The sequence below is a fragment of the Haliaeetus albicilla genome, chromosome 13 (genome assembly GCF_947461875.1).
Source record: "Haliaeetus albicilla chromosome 13, bHalAlb1.1, whole genome shotgun sequence".
NCBI classification, from domain to species: Eukaryota; Metazoa; Chordata; class Aves; order Accipitriformes; family Accipitridae; genus Haliaeetus; species Haliaeetus albicilla.
The window spans coordinates 6,202,290-6,225,959 of NC_091495.1; the positions used below are offsets into that span (position 1 = coordinate 6,202,290).

A 23,670-nucleotide genomic window follows, 5' to 3' on the forward strand; every position below is an offset into this window, starting at 1 on the left:
CTTGATAACAAATATTGGGATATACTCTGCCACCCACATGCTTAATGCTCAATATGCTTGAGCAGTTTGTCATGCAGACCTGTAGCTGCGTTGCAGAAGCACACAAGAAGGGACACTTGAGACTTCAACAGTCAAGTACGGGAGAAGCCGGCATTTGAGCAACTGATTTGGACTGGGGGCTAAGCACATTAGTTGGATGAGTCTGCTGAAATGAGCAGCAGTGAAGTAATTGATATTGGCACCAAAGGCCAGTAAGGTTTCAGGATTAACTCTGTGATTGCAGTGAACTGCTGTTTTTACTTTGCTATGCTAAGTCTGTTCCAAATGTCTTGAGGATTAAAATACACAAAATGATCAAACATGATGACAATCTCTTCCCAGCAGCTATAATCATCTCAATTTCTTAATCCACCTGAAATAAGAAAGCTTTAAACGTGGAGATCCTGAGTAGAAAAGCTACCATGACGTTTATCGAACGATTCAGTGACAGTGCTAAAAATAGCCTCAGAAGGATCCATACTCTTGAGCTTCATAATTACACTGCAATCTTCAGTACAACTCATTTAGGACTTAGGCAGCTCATGTCTCATGCCTACACCCTGGGGTTTTTTGTCTACAGGTACCTGCTGGAGCAGGATTTTCCAGGGATGAGGATTGGACCAGAGCCTACAACCGACTCCTTTATAGCAGTTATGCAAGGAGATGTGGAAGGAATCGTTCCTGGAAATGCATTGGTGGTGGATCCCAAAAAACCGTTCAGGAAACTCAACGCCTTTGGCAATGCCTTTTTGAACAGGTCAGTACTCGAGATCTTAGGTGCTCTGAAGAATAAAGCTAGAACCTAATGAGCAGCATAGCTAGCAATTTAAAGGGATAAGGCATTACACTGTTCTTCCTTTTTTTCCCCATCCACATGGCTGATGCAAAGCCATTCCAGTCCTACCGGGTGCACATCAGTCACTCAGTGAAGGGCAGATTAACAAATTCAAGTGGGACAAACCTTCATTTTACTTGAACAAACAAAACAAAAAATACAGCACAGCCTGTCAAGCTCATCCTGTAGGAGTCTAGAGGTAAATCTCTTTATTACGCTTTGCTTTCCCTTGCTTTTATATTCCTAACTTCTTCCATTCTGCCATCAGTTCAGTTCCCTGAAATTAAATAGTCCAACCAGACGTAGCCACTAGAGTTAGTAGAGAAGTGGAACTGGCACCATGTGTGCATCTCTGCTTTCTTGCATTTTTAAACATTGCTTGAATGTCCCCCTTGTAACAAAACCAGGCTCTCTCCATTCTAATGCCCTATACATATAACCTCAGGTGCAAACTGATGACAGCTCTAATGTCTTTCCATAAAAAAACGGTAGCAGGGGATTTGGACAGTGGCTCTGTGACATGAGGAATGTAACCTTTCCATCCCCTAGACCTAGCCCAACCATACCGAGTTGGATCTAGGCCTTGCAGGAAGCCAGCAGCACACACCCATATCCTAGATGAGCACAAACTGTGCTACAGCAGGCAGATGGGAACAAACTGACCGACTACACCCATCATTGGCGCCTTCCCTGCTAACACAGTGTGGGAGACGTAGCAAACATGGCAGCTGCTCAGCCAATAAACCAGGAAAGCTGGGCCTTGGCTTGCTTTCTAACTTCCGAGCTTAGAGAGTGTCTACCTAGAGAGTACATCATCTCCTACCAGCACTGACCACAGGAGTGCTGGTGTAGGCTGTAGTGAGACAGGGAAGAGGCCTGTGGAGAAACATGGGGAGAAGCTTGATGAGAGAAGAGGAACCTAGCTGGAGTTGCTACTATGCAGAGAACCTCACAGAGCCTGTGGAAGCAGTATCTGATCACTACACAGGCTCATCATTCAAATACATCAACATGGTCCTGCACGAGAGAGACTCTGAGATGTTTTCAATATTTAATAGGGCCCAGAACATCTGCACCTGGCCAACAGTTATGTCAGGTGACTGCCCACTCCCTACACCAGGGGAGAAAGATTATTTGCCCTAAGAAAATAACAGGCCTCCTGCCTGGAGTGAGGAGATAGCAGATGAAGAGAACATTATTCAGAGCAGCTCTGCTGATAGCCAAGAACAGCCACAGCTAGCGACAGTTCACTGCAGAGGAGAAGCAACTTCAGGAGTAAGGCAGCCACACATGGAGAGCAAAAAAGCAAATGCTCCTGAACTGGACTGATTGATGTGTCCTGAATGCAATTTGCTCCTAATACAGCAAGGGATCTCTGTGTCCGTTAGCCTAGTTCACTGTACCATGCAGTGCTCTTCTTACTCTCCTGCTCCTCTTCCTTCTCCTGTGAGGAGGGAGTCAAATGTGTGCCTGTGAGGACAGGAGGGCAGAGGGGCACAGCAGTGACTCAGCAGCAGCAGAAGTGCAGTCCTGCTAGCAATGCAGGGAGTTGCCAGAACAGCCAATTAACCCCTCTTCTGCTGACAGATTAAAAAAGGAGGTAACAATTTCTTAACTAGCAGAGGAAGACATGCTAAGAGGGACTAGCTCAGCAGTGTGAGCATCACAGCTAATTAGGAAATTAAGCACATGCAAGAATTGACTCAGAGGGCCAGAAATTTAGCAGATAGAAGTCACGGTTCATCCACTGGACTGGATCAAGCCACCCACACTTACCCCTGTTGTGGGCCTGGCTTCTTGGCAAGAGACAATGCAGAGCTGTCTCTGCCTTGCACATATCTTGCTGCTGCTGTGTGTATGCCAAGGCACTGACCTCAGCTAGGAGACTGTGAGCAGCAAATTTGGAGAAGGGAGGTAATCTCCAGGAGCCACCCCTCTAAGCTGAGATAAGAGAGTGACCCTGGGCAAGTCTGCTTTACCCGTGGGTGGTTAAAGGTAACAACTGGCTGTGGGCACCAGTGGAAAGGAACAGAGCAGCACAAGGCAGCAGCATTCACATAGACCATGCTGGTCTTGGCTGAGAGGTGGCAGCCCATGGCACTGTGTCATCTGGGGTGCAGAGCCTGCTGCTCCAGAGGCGCTAAACGGAGGACCAGAAGGAGTGAGCATCCAGCCTCAGCTGGTACTCCCTTCCCAGCAGAAACTGGGATCTGCTGCCTTCCAGGAAGCAAGGGAAGAGTGGTAGTCGGGACTTGGCTGGGAGGCAGCAACTAACTGTGCTGCTCAGAGCCTGTCTCCTCCCTCCCTTCATTCCCAGGAGATGGAGTGCCTGCCCATACCTTCCTGGCTAAGGAAGGGCATTCTGCTAAGGGCAGGGATAGGGCTGACAAGCTGCCCAGGGCTGAAAAGAGGGTAGCAGCTCTGCAGTACCCTGTCTCTTGTCTGCCTCTCCTTGCCCCAGGTGGTGCCTGGGTACTGAGAGAAGGGCTTGTTTTCCTCACTCCAACTCTGCTGGCAGTACCCCAGCTCTGGAGGGATCCCAGCAGAGAAATTGCAGGTTGCACCTTGTTATCAGGAGGACTTGTTTGGCACCAAGGGCCTGGAGCAAAATCAGGAATCTCAGCCATTACTTTCATATCACATTAGCTTGGTTGCAAGATTCCTCCCACCCCCAAAGTCTGTCTTGGGAAGCTAAGGTGGAATCAGCCCTGCTTCTGTGGTGTAAACAGTGGGAGACATCACAGATAACAGGTTCCTCCTTCACCTCCATGCTCTACCTGTAGAGGTAGTGGAAGTCTAGATTGGCAGCACATTCTTTCCTTCACATGGCCCACGCAGAATTAGGTCATGCTCCCTGAGATACTGCAGTTCTGCTGGGACAGCAGGAAGGCAGCAGCCTTAACAACCTTGCCAACAGAACCAGAATGCATTCACTCATGCTGGCCTCTGACCTTGTATCTGAAATCTCCTGTGGAGTACTTTACCTAGAGAAACTGGTGGAAAATCCCCTTGCCTGAGCCATTTAATATTAGACCATAAGGAATGCTCAGGGCTGTAACAGTGGCAAGCAAACATGGGCTGGCAGGACAGGGGAATAACATGACCTCCTGAGCCTTTTGTTCTCTGCTGCTTTGCCTGGCACTCAACAGGAGAATCAAGCCAGTCTCCCGCTTCCACATGAGGTGTTACACATTCAGAAATGCTCCCTGTTGCAACCTGCCAAGCTGTAGATGTGAGAGAGAGAGGCTGTAATATGTGGTCTGAAATAGCGGACAGCTCAGGAGAGAAGACACTCATCTAACCCATGAGGATTCACTCTTGTCAGAATCTTCTTGGAGACATGCAAGTAGAAAAATTGGGGTGGGGTTGTAGCATAGCCTGGAGGGGCTCATAGCTGTGGGGACTTCAGCAGAACCAGCCACTCAGAGCGCTTCAAGGCTCTGTCTGCCTTGACTGCATCTAGTGGCCCTTGTGCCAACCCCCATCCTTTATGTGGTTCTGCTTCCTCCCACAGTAACATGTTTTTTATGCCTGGAAGTCACACCACCCTATTAATATGCTTACATACATATACACACACATATTTATAGCTCCTGGAATGCCATCACAAAAAGGCTATCCCTGAAATGCTACTGGGAGCTTTTACTGTCCTTTGCTGTTACCAGCAACTGAAATAGATGAGCTGCAACCCACTAACAAGAAGCACAAGTTACTCTTCTTAGGCAGGGATTTGCATAGCTACAAGATGGGGAACAACTAGCTAAAGAGCAATTACACAGAAATGGAGCTGCAGAGGGGGGAAGAGTGAATTACAAACTGAATGTAAGTCCACAGTGTCATACTGCTGTTACAAAAGCAAACATCTTGCTGAGATATATAAACAGGACTGTCATATGTAAGAGATAAGGAGCAATCCATCCACTCTGTTCACCACTGGCAAGCTCACAGCTGGATTACCATGTCCGCTTGGGGCATCATGCCTGAAGAAATATGTGGAGTAGTTTGAGAGGACCCAAAGGAAAGCTGCAAGGGTCTTCAGGGATTTAGAAATTAGCTGGAAAGGCAGCTAGAGAGAACAGAAAGAGATTTGAGGGGGGGGAAACCCCAACATGTTTTCTTTAGAGGAAAGACTGGGGGGACACAGGATGACAACAGTATACGTTGGGACAAGAGGGGGAAAATAAATCATTTTCCACATATACTGTGTTTGAGACTGGAAGGCATTGTAGCATGGGAGATTTAGATTAGACATTAAGAAAAAGAGGTTTTGCTGTAAGGGTAAGTAATGGAGTAGACTTCCAGCAAATGTTGGTGCATCTGCATTGTTATGGATTTGAAGAACACTTTAGACAAACATCTGATTGATCCTGCCTTGAGGCAGGAGGATAGAGTAAGTGACCCCTTGAGATCTCATGCTGCCTATGCTTTAGGATTTCCATGTCACAAGAATAGCACACTTTCTGTCTAAGACCAGATTTGAAGAGAACAAAAATCCTGCAACGTTGCTGATTTTTAATTCTTTTTTTTTAAACGAGTTACTTCAGTTCACTTGAGTTCAGGACTCTGCAGGGGAACGCTTAAGTGAAGAAAAACAAATACCACTTCCTGCTAAAATCTAAACAGCAAATGAAAACATTTGGATTTCCACATTTTCATTAATAATTCACAATTTGGGGGCCACGTAAAAACCCTGTCATAGGTCATGACTGAGACCCATGTTCCAGAAGCGGCAAAATAATCAGAGAAAGTGCTTGGTTCTGGCTTCTTGCTCATTTCTTTAAATCAACAGTAGCTCCAAGCTCCAACTGAAGACTTGTAAGTGAGATCAGAGCCTGGCTTGTCCCATGCTGCCTGTGATGTTCAGCACATCATAAATACCTTTTGCTTTTATTTTAAACACATGTATTTTCACACAGGTTTGTTTGTGCCCAGCTACCTAATCCAGTGTTAGAGAGCATCAGCGTCATTGATACACCAGGAATCCTTTCTGGAGAAAAACAGAGAATTAGCAGAGGTAAGTCTCAAGTTCACTTTTCTTCCAAACGACAGTAGTGAAAACCAAAGGGACTCTATATGAGTTTTGCCTCAAGCTGTACAAGCTGTAGACAGAGACACTAGTAGGAGCCTCTCAGAGATACAGCATGACTTTACCAATGTCCCTTTGGACTTGATTTGCAATCTGCTATAGAGAATTGAAATGCTTTCAGGGAAGGTTGCTGACAAGGTCAGCACTACCTGTGTCACAGTCCAGTATTTCCCAGTGGAACAGATTTCCATCAGAAAGAGTCAATCTATACTTATCTGCTTTGCAGAAACACTTGCTTTCAGTGACTTATTGATGAGCAATAGGCAAGGCTCCCATGGCAATCAACCTGGTTTCTTTTGAGCTGACCTAGCAGTTTGCTTGCACTGTCCAGGCTTCCTAAATCTAGTGCAGGACTGGATTGGGCTTAAGAGCCATTGGCACCCAGGTTCTTCATTGCAGCGGGGAGTCTGGAAATCCTGGGGATGCTAAATGGATCTGATGAATAGCACAGAGTCTCTTAGTGAACTTCTAAGTGTCTCAGGCTGACCCTCTGAAGTGGGCAACATCTTTAAGCCTAACGTCTGTGGTCACTTTCTTGCTCTGTAAGGTAATGGTGGCATAGCTTGCATTTCTTGCAGGTTCCTTAGACAAAGCTGGTAGCTATGCATCATTTCATTGCAAGAAAGCCAAGAGTAGTAATTGCAGCATTCAGGTTTGAGAAGATCAGTTCTCATTCACACTGCCTATTAACAATGCACAATTAAGTTTCAGCAGCACAGGCTCTACCCAAAGTGCTGAGGCTTTTCCCATATTTTGGTGTTCTGTCCTGTAAGATTTCTGATGACTCATGCCTTTCCCACTTCTATAATGCTCCTTGCATTGAAATTGTTCTTGGAAACTTCCTTTTCTCTTTTAATTGAGCAGCCACCTTGCACAGAGCTAGGTCTTTATTTTGCTGGGATCTTGCACCATGGGGACCTTAGCTAAAGAAGCATCAATAAAGCTATAAAGGACAGCTAGAGTTAGTTGAAAACTCACATTAAGCTTTTTCAGCATGGGTCTCTGCACTGCTAGGGAATCATAAATTCCTTCCAGGCAGTCTACAAAAGGTAACAAGATGCGTAAGCCTTCATCAGAAGGTTGAAGAACATGCTGTGCAGGCATTCCTCCTTTCAGCAGAAAGTGTTTAAAAGTGGAGATAAACATGGTGTAAACATTTTTCAGTCAAAAAATGCCACTGAAAGCAACCAGTTCTCTTGTGGACCTATCACTGTGAAGAAAGCTTGCTTAGGAGGAAATATTTTTGTAAAAAATAAATAAATAAATAGTATGCCAGTCAAAATGGACCTATTTCAAGTCCCAAAAAAGATTCCATAGCCCCTTTCCTGAATCTCCTCACCAATTCAAATCCTGACATATATTGCAAGATTTTCCTATTTTGCAGCTATTTCCAGTACTAAAAATATCCTCCTGCAAAATGTACTGGCACTGTTTATAAAAGTCACTGGTGCACTTTGACCCAAGCCAGTAACGCCTCTCCAAACATCTGGGAACAGCTGAGGGAATGTTCCTTATAAGCAGAGAATGCTAAAGGGGAGTCCCAGTTCTCTAAGCTTTTGCACACTATACCTATCTGTAGAACTGGAGGCCTGTCTCAGCATGTGGGGCAGGTTTTTCCTGGACAACTTTTCTGCCCTTAGTGCAATTAAGTGCTTATGCATTGGCCCTGTGACTACAGTGTGTGGTCACTCCACCCTTTTGCTGGGAGGTGAGAACTCTAGATGGAGCACAGCCATCTCCTGCTCATCCTACCATCCCAGGAATTTGCTCTGCTACACCTCCAGCCAGACAAGGAGGCTGTCACAACCTGGTTGTCAACTGACCTAATCACAACAGTTAGAAGTACACGGTAGGTGGGATTTCACTGCATTGCTGTTTATGTCCAGGACAGCCTGAAACTGGTCATGTGGGCCATGTCAGGTGGCCTTTCAATAGCTACAAGATCCTTATCTGGTTTAGATCAACATAGCTTTGTTGAAGCTGACAGAACTCCAGCAATTTCTGTCTGCAGGGGATCCAGCCCAGGGAGTAGAAAGAATCAAGAGTGCTGAGGTGCTTATGTTTAGGAAGGGCTGCTGCCAGGCATTGGTTTGAGCTTATCTCTAGGAAGCTGGTGTCTGAAAGGGAGGGCTCACCTCCCAGCTCCCATGGAAGAGGAATAGGAAAAAGAGGTGAGGCTGGCGCCTTTGCCACCAAGCTTACGAGCCAGCTGTCCTCGTTAGCAAGTTGGTTTTGGAGGCAGATAGAGCAATAATGTGGTTTCTAGGCAGAAAACAAGACAGTGCTAAAAACTGCTGACGCAACAAAATGCTCCTGCCCTTCTATACCTTCCCAGCCTGCTCAGATTTCACTTGGGAATGAAGCAAGACCTGAGGGAGTCTTACAGAGGTTTCCCAAGAGACACTTTGAAGTTTCTTAACTGCTGGGAACAGGGAAGCTCTTCTTACCCCTGTTGTTTGCTAGTAGTAGGTTTTTAAGACCCTCAAACGGGGGTACCTGTGATACAAGGTCAGGGAAGGAAGTAGATAGTAAAGCAGCTTTCTCTCATAAATTTGAGGGGAAAAGTAAAGATGCATAAGATGCGGCAGGCTTTCCCAGCCTGCCCATCCCATGAGAACCAGCAGCATTTCTAAAAATAGGAAATTCCTCTCACTGGGAACATCACAAGTCTGTCTCCTTTCCCATTAGACGTCAAGAGCATTAGCTAATCTATACAGTGCCAGCTTGGCAGAATACTGTGGTATCAAAGCTTAGCAATCCATGAGGGCCACCTTATATCCCTGAATTTCAAGGCAATAGCTGTTCCTGTTACTGCATCCATGTTTCAAGGAGCAGGAGCGAGGAAACTGGATTTAAAGGAATGATTCAGGGGCCAAGACCAGGTTCTGAAGCTTTTTATTTGTCTGAATTCAACTCTGAATTAAATTCACTGCCTCGTTGCTGTTGGAAAGACTTAACGTGACAGATAAGACAATCCCTTCCCCGATGGACAGAGAGCATGCAGAAGCACCAGCGTGCCAGTGTTAGTGGTAGCAGCAGTCAGCCTCGTGTAGCCAGCAGCAGGGCTTTGCAAATGGGTAGCAAGCTTTCCTCCAAGGAATGCTGTATAATCCTGAGAAACAGAACTCTGTGCTGGCTATCTTCCAGGACACCACTACGTGGTCTTAAGAGCCACCTTCCCCCCCACAGAGAGCCCATGAAGTTTCCCAGTAGCAGACCTGCAGGCTTAAGCCTGTCAAGCAGTTGAGGGTGATGCACTCTGTCATAGCTGAAGTCCACATCCCCTCAGCATGCAATGAGATCACCAGCACTGACACAGCTGCTGCTGCTCTCAGGCTCTGCTAAAAAGTGTAGCCACGGAGCTGCCTGCAGTGATTTGTCCTACTGAGCTCCTGTGACTCATGCACTTCTTCGTGGTGGACACCCATGGTGTCACAGGTGTGGTAGCTAGACCTCTAGGATATACAGGTTTCATTTACAGGCCTGGTGGGAACTGTTCCCAGGACATCATGGCCCAAAGCATCCTGCCCTTCATTGCTTCTGTATTATGCTTGCCTGGAGAACAGCCATTTCTCTGCTGGTGTTTTTCACATACTGGGACATGGATCTATGTCCACATGTAAAGAATTAGTCATTGCATTACCTTGTCCCTCCTTTCTTTTATTGTTTCCAGTTGAGCATGAGGCAACAGCAGGCTGCAAGGATGCCCATAGGGGAGGTATTTGTACCAAAGCAGCAGAGTCTTGGCTGCATTGACAAATTGATAATAATACGGATGCCATCCATTTGCAAAACTCTGTTCTGGTGTCACATAATAAGCCTAGGCCATGCTGCTGGGAGGGAAGATGTGAAAGGGATGACTGTACTGAAATAAATGAGGACAAATGGGAGACCTGCAGGTCAGGTCATGCAGTACAGCAGAGCCAGGGCAGGAGTTAGGACTTCCTCATAATTCATCATCTTGTGCAGTCTGCCATGCTAATTGAACCACCTGGTAACAGCAAGTCATGCACTTCAGTAGCAGTGGCATCCCTGGGGGCTGAGCCTTACATGCTCTGCTAGCTGTCAATCTCAACCTACACATGCTCTGAGCTAAGCTGGCTGCCAGGTTCAGTGATGCCCTGGCCAAGTTGTATTTGATCCCTGTTTCAGAGTAGTACTTTCCGAATATATCCTGAACACTTACTTCATCTTCACCCTGTATCTGTCACCTCCTCCCTTCCCGCATTAGCAGTGAGCACAAGGTCCTAGCCAGGAGGTAAGGACTGGCAGCATCATTCCCCATTGGCTTTCTTTCCAGTATGCACTATTCCAGCCTTTTTCCAGCCTTCTGCCCAGTTCCCTTCTGCTGGCTGCAGTGTAGCCCAGGCTTCCCATAGCCAAGGAAAAAAACACTAGCCTTACTGTGTCTCCTAGGAATGAAGAATTCCCAAGTGACCAGTAGCTTCAGCACCAGGGATATTTAGTCACTTACCAGCCTGACAGTGAGAAGAAAAATGGTAATGGCAACAGTCTTCGGCAGTGCAGAGCTCTCAGACTGACTGTGTCTCAAATAGCCATGCTTGGAAGGGAAAGGCAAACACCAAGGGAATTCATGTTCTCCCACTTCATGCAACATTGTTTAGGGTACAAGAAAATACTTTTTCCAAAGAGTTTTGTCATGTGTGCTAGCAACAGCATGATACACAACTGAAAGCATCCACCCTGAAAGCCTCTAAAAGGGAGACAAATATTTGCTATAATACTCCCCACTGCTGATGTTTGCTTATATTTTTTATTTCACTCTGCCTGGGAGGGTGAAAGTGCACTGGTTAGTTTTGACTTTGCAGTTCACCTCCATTACTGCAGTGCAGTAGCCGCTCTGCCAACTTGACTGATTTTATCACAGTCGTCACAAACACATACTGTTCCACTGAAAGGCTCAGCTCCTACAGTCACACAGTTCTGCACTTCCTCTAAGAGCAACGCAAAAATGAGCAGAAAATCTACACAGTTCTCGTCCTTTTTATTCATAGAAATATGTGAAGCCATGAGCCTAACTCTTCTGACGTGAAAGCAGGATACAATCAAAAACTCGAGATTATATTTGGGTTTTGGGAAGACCAAACCATAATTTTGTTCAGGGAGAGGGGCTGTCTTCATGATTTGAGTTGGAAATACTGCTATATTTTGCAGTTCCAGAACTGGAATAATGCAAAAGAACCGAGATTAAATAGTTGCACAGATAAAGGGCTGGGCTTTTTTTTTTTTTTTTACTCCTGTTAATGTATAGCAAGCATTTAATTTGTGTTACCAAACAAGTCTGATTTTTAGAACAGCTGTTCAATTTGTCCATTTTAGTGTCCACTGTGCACTCCAGAAGTATCCTAAGTATCTGTTACATCAAGGAAAGATAGTCATGCCCATCAGTGTCTCATCAATTTGCATTATTTATGCCCATCATGTATTCTGTCACCATCCTGAGTAACAATGGAGAAGGACTGTGTTTCCTGGTCACTGGTAGCTATCAGTTACTGATGGCCATTTCAGGCCAGGTTTTCAAACATGATTTCTCCCCAGATTTAACCTACATGTACTGGGAGAATTCAGTTTATGTTTGGACACTATAGTAAAGAAACTTCCTTGAAATTCCAGCTATGCATCAGCGCTGCTGTGCACCGACCTCTCTGGAGAACTTGGCCTATATTCAGATGCCTTCTGAAGTCTCAAAATCTGGCTAGAAACTGTTTTCAGGATTGGCCCAAGTACCAGGAAATGGTCAGTCCATCTGTCACAAATGACAAAGATATAAATGTGTAAAGGGTAGAGGGGACAAGTTCTGCTGTGTGTACACAGAAGCTAAACAGGCTGTTAACAAGGAAACTTTGCTCTGGGCAATGCTCTTGTCAGTTTTACTCCACCTGATTTGAATAAGCCTAGTGAGTTTTCACTCAATTTCCACTGACATAAAGCAAGAGCCCTGTCAGGCTCCTGGACTTTTCCCAACCCTGAAACCCTTGCAGTAAACAAAATGAAAGCAAAAGGCCACACAGTCTGCCACTCCGGGTACTGATTAATGTAAATGTTAGCATTAGAAATCCAACACCCACCCATCTTTCCTAGCTGAGAACATAGGCAGATTTGCTGTGCTTTGAGTCCTTTTGCCTTTGCTTTGGAAACCTTTAAGTCTCCAAAATGTATGTAATGCTTCTATTAGTTCTTGGTACTGAGGGGGAAGTGCAGGGCACGGGCTGGAGGATGCAGCTCCTAGTGCTGTGAATCAGCAGCTCCAGGACAGATTATTTCTTTGAGTATAGTCAAAGGCAGGAGTAATCAGCAAGCTGAGGCCTGCCCTAGAAATTATGACATGTAACATTCATAGAAATCTTTTCATCCTGAAGGACTTCTGTCTACTTCCCAACACACCCACAGATGTACATTACAGGAATCTCTTTATAGCCCCTTGGAAGGCAGCCACTTCCAGAGAGGAGTATGGCAGCTTTTTACAAAGATGGTTTAGGATGAGCTGCAGTGAGGTATATCCAATACCCATCCCTCACTTTTCATCTTCCCTTCTGTCCTCTCCTTGCTGGCACCATCAGCTCCTCACCTTGAGAGAAACTTGCCCAAATCACTGTTCTTCCACCCAGTCCCAGCTGTTTCATCTCTCATACTCCTTCCCAGCACCCTCCTCTCTCCACTGCACTATCCCTCCCTGGGTCTCACAACAGCCACCCACCCTGCTTCCCACTCACTTTGTGTGTCCTCAAAGGCATGTGTCACTTCCCCCTCCCTTTCTCCCCTCGTTTTCCTCTTCTGACTACTGTGTTGCCTGCCTTCTCCTTTGCTTACAGCCATCTGTCACTCAGGTAACACCTGCCCCTCCTGGCACATTCTCCCCCTCCAGTGTGGACTGCCTGCTTGTTTTGCCATGACACAGTCTTCTCCCCTGGACTTCGAAGGGCTTTCAGGCAGGACATGACTGTGACCAGTTAGACTAAGCCTCCAAACCCTCTTATTCAATTTAAAAATTCCAGTCAAGTCATTAGCTCCCTGGAATAGGCATTCATTTCATCTCCAAGAGCTGCTCCCTCTCTAGGTGGTCAGTGTTTGCTATGCCAACTATCCCATCATCTGGTGCTATCTTCAGACACACAGAGCCAATCTATCAGTTGACAAATAGGGACACAGCCATAAAACTCAGCCCTACAGAGGGCTGCGATCTAGTGAGTTTTCAGTCTCTGGATAACACCTGCTTTAGAAGGAGGAGAAAGGAGCTCCCAGTGACTAATATTCAGCAGGAAAGAGGTGAATTGCTGAAAGCAGCAGCGCTATTTAAAGCGGTAGTGACAGCAAACTGTGAGATACCTGGTGCAAAGAAGCAGCTTTGGGTTTTTCAGCATTTCTTGATCTTACTGTTCCCATTCCATCCCACCTGAACTCTACTACCACACAGGCTGTGGCCATGGTTCTACAAGACAGGAAATCCAGTAGTGTGCTTACTATCAGACAAAAAAACAACAAAAAAACCAAACCAACAAACCAGTGTAGCTACATGGTGAGAAATGCTGAACCAATACATGCACACTCATTGCTGGTTTAAATTGGCTTAAAAATGTTACAACCAGGCAGATTTTATGCTGGGTCAGGTATCATCCATCTTCCCACAGTCAGCATAAAGACTGTATTATGCCTGGTCTGACTCGACAGAAATGTAATTGCATAATCCTGCCAGATCCTAGTGAAATACATGCTGCCAGGTATTCCAATAGTGCACAGACAAGTATTCATTAAGCCAGTCTGCCTTATGGAGTCTAGGTGGCAGGGTGTCTGCAAGATCATTTTCTCTGTAGGCTGAATCCACTGACAGTCCTGCTGACTTGTCAGCTTTGTGTTCAATCTGTTGAATCCTTTTCATGCTGTCAGAAGGAAATCTGTCCCATGAAAAAACATCTGATAGAAGAGAATTATTATCGTGTTCATCTTGTCCTCCTAGTACTGCATGGTTGGGATTCATTTTCTATTCATGTCCACCTTATCTGGAGGTTGCAAAAGAAGCTGCATCAGTGATATTAGAGAATGCTTAAATATGCATCATATTTTTCAACAGAAATGCAAGTGCAACCACAAACAGACAGGAATTACTGAACAAAATATTCTGCCCTTTACATTTTTGTCTGAACATCCCTGTAATAATGGTTTTGCATTTATGCAGCTTTGGCAAGCAGATGAGTTCCCAAATGCCCTGTAACTTCACAATAAAACTGTGTTATGTTATGTGGATAACTTCACCCATCACTGAAACACTGCCAAATCAGATATAGTAACTGGCTGCTTTTGTGAGAGGCCTTAGCAACACTACAACACTAAGAGAGGGTGTAAAGAGACATAATGCATTTGCAGTGGAATGAGCAAGGGGACACTTCAAAAACTCCTAATTTGATTGTAGATCAAGATCAGTTCTTGGTCTAAGCTCATGCTAATAAACTGCCAAGGAGGAAATTGGAGTGAGGCTATAACGTTTAGATTTAGTTACAGAATGAGCTTCGTGTGTTTTCAGGTGTTGAGTACCTCCAGCCCTGGCTGGAGTCAGGCAAAATGTCCTGAGTTCTCTATGCTATTGAAGAGTCCTCTGAAAATGAAAGCTCTGAACTAAACATTAAAAATAAGGTCTTAAATTCATTTTTTTATTAAATATTATCTTATTATTTCATTCATATTTTAAACATCTTTATTAATAGCTTGCCCTTAGAGTTTTACACTGTCACCCAGCTATCCAAATGCTTCAGTAACAATCTACTCGTTTATATGTTAAAAGCAAAACTAAAAAGTCAACCCTACGAATCACCTATGTAGCAATTCTCCAGGTACTTGTCTGTGTGAGAAAACAGCATCACAGTCGGTGACTCCCAAGTAGATAGTTGTGAACAGAGGTCTGTCCCACCTGCCCTTTCCACATGTCATTCTATGTGTTAAGGAACAGTACAACACTCATGATAATTTTCCTCTTTTCCTCTAAAGCATTCTATCACTTAAGAACAAAATACATACACTTACACCTTGGTTTTTCTGCCAAGTACCTCCATACAGGAGAATGCAGGTGTGATCAGCACTTGGTAGAACTGCACACACAGAGAGATGTTTCTTGCTTAGCTGGACACCAACAGGAGAGGTCTCACGCATTCCGTAAGCACCAAAGCAAGCAGGACGTACAGGAGGAATGTGTGTGTTGGGCCTTTGTCCCAGCATGGGATGCAGATGAGGCTATGCTGTTGTGGCTGCTCTGAAACATCACCACGTGTTACTCCCCAGGGCTTTGTTCTCTCTTTAGTGGAGATATGCAGGACAGCTGTCAGGAGAATATCTCCGAACAAGCAAAGAAGCCGGGAAAGAAAGTCTGCTAATCAATCTAGACATTTAATGAAGTCCACAGGGACATTCAAGACTCCCTGTATGTTACTGTAGCAGCTAGGAACATACAGAAGGTCTGAGCCGATATTAATTCCCTCTTCTTGTTGGGTAGAGCAACATTTTTGTTTGTGAACAGGAAAGAGAGGCTCACAGAACAGATAGGCTCTAAGGGCTTCTGTGTATCCAGGCTTGATACATGGTAAAATCAGACCTAAGCACCTAAAGATACTTTTGGACAAACACTGAGACCTGGGCAGATCAAAGTGCTAAGGTCATTCTCCCAAGTCCTCAGCTAATACCGAAACTACAATACCACTTTTTTTTTTTTTTTTTTAAATAATCAGTCCTCATTTTTACTGAATCACTAAAAGGTGGGCTGAGTGTCAGGTGCAGACACTTGCCCCACCTCATCCCAGCCCTTATTAACACAACAGAGAACCTAGCAGTAGCTGTTCCTCTACTGTCAGAGGGCAACCATCCACATGATCTGTGACAGGACATCACTGTAGCATTAACAAGGTGCCCTAGAGAACATGAGACTGTTTCCCCCTTGATGCCCCCAGAAAAGGGCTGGAAGAAGTAGTCATGGTGCAATTCAAACACGTGCCAGCTTGACAAGAAAGCATCTCAGTCAATGAGATTTGACAAGATTAAACGCATAAACATCTCCAAACAAAGTCGCCCTGACTCATTGCTTCCATGGTGAAAAAGCAAGCTGTGTAGCTCTGCATATGAAGAATAAACTATCCTGCCATGCTAAATGACATCCAGTACAGCCCAGACAGAACTGAACATTAGCTGTGGGTATGCATGCCATGCTTAGCAAAGTTGGGGATGGGGTGGGGGCATCCCCATTTGCAAATTCATTGATCTGCTTGCAGAGGGACAGTTTATAGCCTGAACCCAGTCCAAATGAAATGAGGTATTGGCATTGACTTTGTCCTGCTGCCAGCACCTCTGAGCACAATTTGGGAAGGAGTCAGCATATGTAGCTTTATAGTGGATACACAATTAGACCTGTGGAGGTGAGCTCCCTACAGTGAGAACATCCTAAGGTTAAAAGGCTGGTAATATCTGAAAGCAAGCAGGACCAAGCTTATTTCAATTGTAAGAGGGTCTGACTCATGATTTTTACTGAGGTCAGACACATAGACTGGGCAAGATATACAGATACCAATATAATATATTGAATGTTCAGCAGGTCTCTGTCAGAGGTTATACTAATTCTGAATTCTCTAAAGTTCTCAGCAGCAAACGTAGCTGACCAAAGAGCCAGGGCCCAGCATTGCTTGCTGCTGCTAGAGAAGGCACCAGTGTCCTAAGTGAGCAGAAGGCCGTTGGTGGGACAAGCATCTGTCTCTTCCATCTATGATTTCTGTATATCCCATGGAAGAGAGCAGGGAAAGCTGTCCACATACAAAAGCACACACACCCCCCCCCCCTTTTCTTGTAAGGAGCAAACTATAATTCACCAAACACTGCCCATAAATACTACTTTGCAGTTGTATAGAAGTTTTCAGTGGCAAACAGTTAATACCAGTTTATCCAGCTGAAGAGAAAGTTCACACAGGCTTCAACTCCTGACTTGAGAGCCGAGATTTCAACCCAGTTTGCGTAGTCACAAGGGAGAAAAGGCCAGTGACAAAAATCAAGATCAGAGCTCAGCAGTTCTCTCTTCCATAGTTCTGATCTAATGACTAGGACACACTGGTTGCCCTCTATGTTTTAGAGAGGGCAGAAAGAAAAGAAAAAAAAGAAAAAAAAAAGAAAAAAGGGGGGAAGCACTGAACTAATTATCATACATTTATTCATGAAAGCCAAGATTAAAATAGTATGTTAAAGGATTTGAATGCAAATAGCATATGCTCTGTCCTGATCTCTCCTATCAGAGTGCAGCACTCTGGCAACACAGATAACCCCATAGGAGAGCCTGACAGAGCAGAGGGAGAGTACCAGCCTCTCAGTGAGGCTTTAAAGAAGGTGAAAAAACACCACAGAGCCAGGAAAGGTCATTTTGTTGCTGTCATTGCTATTGTTTTAAAAACATCTTCACACACACTATTTATCATGCCCTGTATTGCCCAGAGATGGACCCAAGTCTAACGCTGTGCATCCATTATCCTTAGTTTTGAGGCATGTGAAATTTGAACCCACTGTGCCTAGCTTGAGTCCACCTTTGGTGTTCACAGCAATGCTGTATTTAAGCATCAAGTACTTAGCAAAATAAACACAAATCATTTTGCTTTGTGCACATGCAGCAGGTATGACAGGATGATTACTCAGGTGAGGCAGGTTATTTGCATCCTAGGTTTTGAATTGGATGGGACAAAGTTAGTCTCACACAACTAGACAAGACCTGAAAGTTATTAAGCAGTAGAGATACGCATCTCAAACCAGTCTGGGTGCAAGTACTGCAATTATCCAGCTTTCTACAGCCTTTGTAGGCTATGTTGATGGCCAGTAATTCAGAAACTAGACCTCTCTTGTTGCCACATGCAAGACTTCTGCAGTAGCTCTTTGAATATAGCAGTTTCCCCATTTATGCATTTGAATGAAGCATCTGTAGAACAAGTTCAGGATTTCTTTGGGTGATCTCTTCATGTGGAGATGATGAGAGCTATCCTTAACTGCACACATCTTGGGCGTTCCAGCGTGAAGGGCAGTGCCTCATCTCCACCTTCTTTGGGACAAGGAATGATGTTTTGGGTTTCCTTTATCAAGCTACCTGATCTACTGGGGAAGCTTCCTCTTTGCAAGCTTACCCTCAGATGGCATAGTTTAGGTACAGCAAGTAGGCTTCTCTACTACCATGCATGTGCTTTTCCTCCACCCCTTGCAGGTTACGATTTTGCTGCTGTACTGGAGTGGTTTGCAGAGCGGGTTGACCGCATCATTCTCCTGTTTGATGCGCACAAGCTGGACATCTCTGATGAATTCTCTGAGGTCATCAAGGCCCTGAAGAATCATGAGGACAAGATGAGAGTTGTTCTCAACAAGGCTGACCAGATAGAGACTCAACAGCTGATGCGAGTATACGGTGCCCTCATGTGGTCCCTGGGAAAGATAGTCAACACTCCTGAGGTTATCAGGGTCTACATTGGCTCCTTCTGGTCCCATCCATTGCTCATCCCTGACAACCGCAAGTTGTTTGAGGCAGAGGAGCAGGACCTGTTCAGGGACATCCAGAGCCTGCCCCGCAATGCAGCCCTGAGGAAGCTGAATGATCTCATCAAGCGAGCACGGCTGGCCAAGGTGGGTGTTGGCACAGAACCCCCCCAAGCATTCAGTTTGGGCTGTCTGCATTATGCAGGCTATGGGGAAGTGGTTTTGGCCAGTTTGGCTTGCAGAGCTGGTGGATCCAACTTTTTCCCCATCCTATTTCACTCAGGCCCAGCATATTAGTCCTATGCACTTCAAGGAAGAAAGCACCTCCTTTGTCTGGTGTGTCAATCACGACAGGCCAGAGTGAGGAAGAAAGCCACAGATCAAAGCAGGTAGCACATGAAGGGAGCTGGAAGGCAGTTGCTCTGTGGTAGCAACTTGAGAATTAGGACCAATTCAGTATGTCAGAATCACACACCAAGGGAACTGGTAAGCTCCAGGTCTTTTGCCTTAAACTTTCTTAGCCAAGAGAGATACCTGGCTTAGACGGATAGAGAGGAGGTGGAGACTCACAAGAATGGTAAATAAGCCTGCCGTATCTCTGAATATTGGAAATGAGCTGAATGAAGCCTCTCGGAATACAAGGAAGAACCCCATATCAATTGAGAAAAGATATCAAAAAATCCCTAAAAAGCTTTCATGCAAGCGTCTTAAATTCTAAGAGAAAATGCTCAGCCAGAATGTCACATAAGTTAATGACTGGTATTTGTACTAAAACATTAAACAAAGTCTAGAGAGCTCCAAAACCTGTATGTTTGCTTTGGACTGGGAAGGGACTATTCCCTGGAAGGCCATGGCCAGTGGAAGAAAACAAAAACAAACAAACCCCCAAAAACCCCAAACAAACAAAAAAATCCAAACAAACAAACCACCCCCTCCAGGAAGTGCATATGAATGTTAGTCTCTGCATGCCCAGGACTCATACACTGTCTTCACCTTGTCTCAGTACAGCCAGAGCACACAGCTGAGCGACACTTAGCCCTGAAGCAATAATCAGTAGGCACAGGCAAGCTGAGGAGCTGAGCTTGCTCTCCAGGGTACAACAAGATGGGGTTGAGTCCTAGACCCAGATACTCTCTGCTGGGAAGAATTTTCTGATGTGCTCTAACACTTGTCTTCATTCCATATCATTTAATGCCCTTCAGGTCCATGCCTACATCATCAGTTCCCTAAAGAAGGAAATGCCCTCAATGTTTGGGAAAGACAATAAAAAGAAAGAACTTGTTAACAACTTGGGAGAGATTTATGCCCGAATTGAACGGGAGCATCAGATCTCACCAGGAGACTTCCCTAATCTGAGAAAGATGCAGGTAAGCAGTGGTGTCTTGGCTGGAGCACCAAACATCCAAGGAAAGAGCACTAGAGTAACTGCAGGGAATACGACAGAAGCCGCACAGACATTGATGTTGCTTGTGGGAAGGGCCTGTTGTAATGTTGAAATGGGCCTTGAAATACGTGCAGGCTATATTTGGGCATGAACACTTTTTGCACACAGAGCTCATGTGAAGCTACAGCTGCCTTCATTTCTCAAATCTTTGCCTGAATAGCACTTTACAGCAAGTTATTTCTTCTATGTTTTCTTTATTTTTAATTCCAGGTTCCATTTGCAGATTTTTCAGGCCTAAGAATACTGCTAATTTATATTAAAAGGAAAGCTATATCCCAAAAAGCCTACATATGCCCCTCTCTAAGAGCTGTATTTTTTTTTTTTTGTCATCTACTTCAGTCTTTGTTTCTAGAGAGAAAGGAGGCTGTGAAAACCTAAAGCCCCTTTTCTATTTTAGGCAGAGAAGCAGGTTTTCTCTTCTGCAGAGCTAAGACCTGACCCAGTGTTCGTGTAAGTCAAAGACTTCACAGGACCTTGGATCAGAGCCTTGTATTGTATATTCAAACAATGCTGGACACTGCTACATTGCTGTGTGGCTTCAGTCCAAGCAGAAACCTGTTCTGAGTTGCTAGCTGTTGAAGTCATTACTCGCTCCCTATGGAGACCACAGCATCTGCTCTTTTTTTCTTTTTTAAAGTATATTTTCCATAAGTTCTTGGGAATGAGATCTGTGGAGTGTATCCAATAGAAGATCCCATTCACTGCTTGTTAAAATGTATGTTTAAAAATAACTATACCAATCTAGTAGGAGTGAGTAGTGTAGATTTAACAAGCAGAAGGTGATGGATAAAGCTGTAGATCATTTTGCAGTTTTTAGAAGAGAGTTATCTGCAGGCCCTGCTCAAAGCACTTTTGCTTAGCTGTGAAAATTACAGAAACTGAGCCATGCTGTAAAAGACATGCTTACCTCTTTACAGACATGCTACTGTCTTTATGGCATCTGAAAGATGTACTGCATGATGGTGAGTAAAATAGTCTTTTGCCAGAGTGGCATCTCCTTCCCAGAGTGCAGAGCAGAAGGGAATGCAGAGCACTTGGCTGGCTGCAGGATGTAGCAAGAGCTGCACAACCAGTTTGCTTTGAACAATTTGGTCTTCAGGAAGATTGCTTCTATGCGGCTTGGAAAGGAGGAGTCTTTATCTGTATATGGCCATCACCTAGGCCTTTGAGTAAACCGCTTCCCCTCTTTGTACCATGTCAGCCCCACTTTGTAAGCTGAGAATTTTCTGTAGGGCTTAAAGAGGATTTAAGTAAGAGCAAGGCCAGCCAGGTAGACCCCATCACATGCTGAGGAGCAGGGCTATCAGAGGAGGGAATGCTGAGCTCCCCACTCCTCCTCTGCAATAGCAGTTTTTTGAGCCAGAGACAGGCATCCCACTCTACACTGTTACTGCACTGTGCGTGGCCATGTCACTCACCTCTTGCTATGTTGTCCCACTTTAAGGACCAGTTGCAAGCCCAGGATTTTAGCAAGTTCCAGCCTCTGAAGAGCAAGCTGCTGGAGACTGTGGAAGACATGCTGGCCAATGACATCGCCCAGCTCATGGTGCTCGTACGCCAGGAAGAGTCGCAGCGGCCAACCCAGATGGTGAAGGGAGGAGCCTTCGAGGGCACCTTGCATGGTCCATTCGGCCATGGCTATGGTGAAGGCGCTGGTGAAGGCATCGATGATGCCGAGTGGGTGGTGGCCAGGGACAAGCCTATGTACGATGAGATCTTCTACACACTCTCGCCTGTCGATGGTAAAATAACTGGTGCCAATGCAAAGAAGGAGATGGTAAGGTCTAAGCTGCCCAACACGGTGCTGGGCAAGATATGGAAACTGGCTGACATCGACAAAGATGGCATGCTGGATGATGAGGAGTTTGCCTTGGCGAATCATCTCATTAAAGTCAAGTTGGAGGGTCATGAGCTGCCAAACGAGCTTCCTTCCCATCTCCTCCCTCCATCCAAAAGGAAAATAGCAGAGTGAGAAGAAGGTTACAGGGGAGAGGGAAAGGGAAGGGGGAAAAAGATCTAGAAAAACATGTTTACTTAAATTATACCTTTAGATGTGAGATCACCTTTTGATTTATACCTATTTTGCTGTATGAAGAAAAAAAAACTAAAGCAGAACAAAAAAGTCCAATCCTTCCTCATGATAATATGCAATTAACTCTTCCAGTGTAATGTCCCTGCTTTCTAATGTGTAGTCTGTAAATATGAAGGTAAAGAAAGGATGTTGAGACTAGGAGAATCTCATAAGCAGGAGTAGAAGAAAAACTGAAGTGGGCTGCATTTTTTGAGAGTAAAATAGGCACTAATACAAATCTGCTAACTGCCAGCATCACTCCTGAGCTTTGGCTGCACCTTCTGCTCTTTAATGGGTCTCACAAACTTCAGCAGACTGAGATCTTGATAGTGAAGAGGAAACCACAAGGTCTCCAAGCTATTGGCCAAACTAAAAAGAGCACTTCCCAATTAACATAAGCCTACACTAAAATACTAGATACTAAACCCCAGAGTTAAGAATTTTAGAAACCTTGATTCACTGTTAGATGCAAATTTTACAAGCATTTCCCTGTCCTTAAAGAAAAAAAAAAATAGAAATAAAATCTGAAACAGCTCTAAACTGGGCACCTGGAGTTCCTCATTGTTCGCTGTGGGACAGGCACTAAGAACTCCCGATCGTCTCTACCTCCCATTCAATCCCTGGGGGAGATTTGTTCTGCAGGCATGGCCAAGAGAACCACCCCACTAAGGGAAATAGAAGGAGGGGGCACTAGAGGCAGACATCAGGTGGGTTGGAAGGGAAGAATACCACTCCCAGGCTCACTGAACATTTCACAGCCAGTGGATGGTGTTTTCTCTTTGAACAATGGTGGTGTTTATCATTCCCGTGAAGTGATATGTTTATTCTCATTGTGCACAGTGAAAGCTACTAGGTCCCATTCTTGCTGTAAAGATAAGAACCCTGCACTGTCAGGTAGATGGTCCATCATAAGATCAGATAACACAGTGGGGCAGTGGCCAGAGCCTGCTCTGCTGCCTGTGCCCCCACAAATATAGCAGATGTTGACAGCCTTCACCCACCCTCCTCCTCACCACACAGAATCACTTGATTCCCTTCCAGAACCGCTATCCTGGGCCAAGAGACCTTCCCCCCTCTTTCATGCTTTGTGAAATTTTTGTTTTCAAGACCCAATTTTGACAGAAATCCCTCGATTTCCTATTTTGTTTCCCAAACACACACACACACGCAGGCACTCTTCTGGTTTTTGTTGTTGCTTCGGAGCAGCGTGTTGTTCCAATTCCTGTTGTCACTTTATATAAGCTGAGCTCCTACTGTGATGAGAAACCAAGACAAGTATAACTTATTTTATATCTCTGTGTTCATATTATATAGAGAAATATATTCTGTGTATGTAGGATGTGCTTATTGCAGTACATTTATCACTTGTCTTAAAAATTAATGCATTAACCTTTTTTTGTACCCTGGTCCTAAAACATTATTAAAAAAGAAAGGCCAGATCTGTCTATTTCTTTACATAGCAAAATGAAATGCAGCTGAAAAGAAAAAAACCTTATTTCTATGTGCAACAGAAGGAGGAAATCATCCTTAGCCCACTCCCAAAACATGCATGTACAGATCAGCCCTGCCAGACTTGGGTGTGCACTGCTGAGTGACTGCTTAACATCTGCAACATCTCCTTTCTCTTCTGGCAGTCTAATCACAACCTTGATACTTGCTGAAGCAAGTGGAATTGTACCCACAATTCACCTTGTTCAGCA

General features: G+C 44.8%; 1 protein-coding gene across 1 annotated transcript in view; it reads left to right on the plus strand.

Annotated features, from left to right (window-relative positions):
• EHD3 (EH domain containing 3) overlaps positions 1–23,407 on the plus strand; it is a 30,245-nt gene extending 6,838 nt beyond the window's left edge. The window contains exons 2-6 of the mRNA XM_069800002.1: positions 620–796; positions 5,791–5,888; positions 18,190–18,602; positions 19,658–19,822; positions 21,344–23,407. Of these exons, the coding sequence (XP_069656103.1) occupies positions 620–796; positions 5,791–5,888; positions 18,190–18,602; positions 19,658–19,822; positions 21,344–21,871 (1,381 nt within the window). The 3' untranslated portion in view covers positions 21,872–23,407. The remainder of the gene's footprint in view (positions 1–619; positions 797–5,790; positions 5,889–18,189; positions 18,603–19,657; positions 19,823–21,343) is intronic.
• Positions 23,408–23,670: the final 263 nt, after the last annotated feature.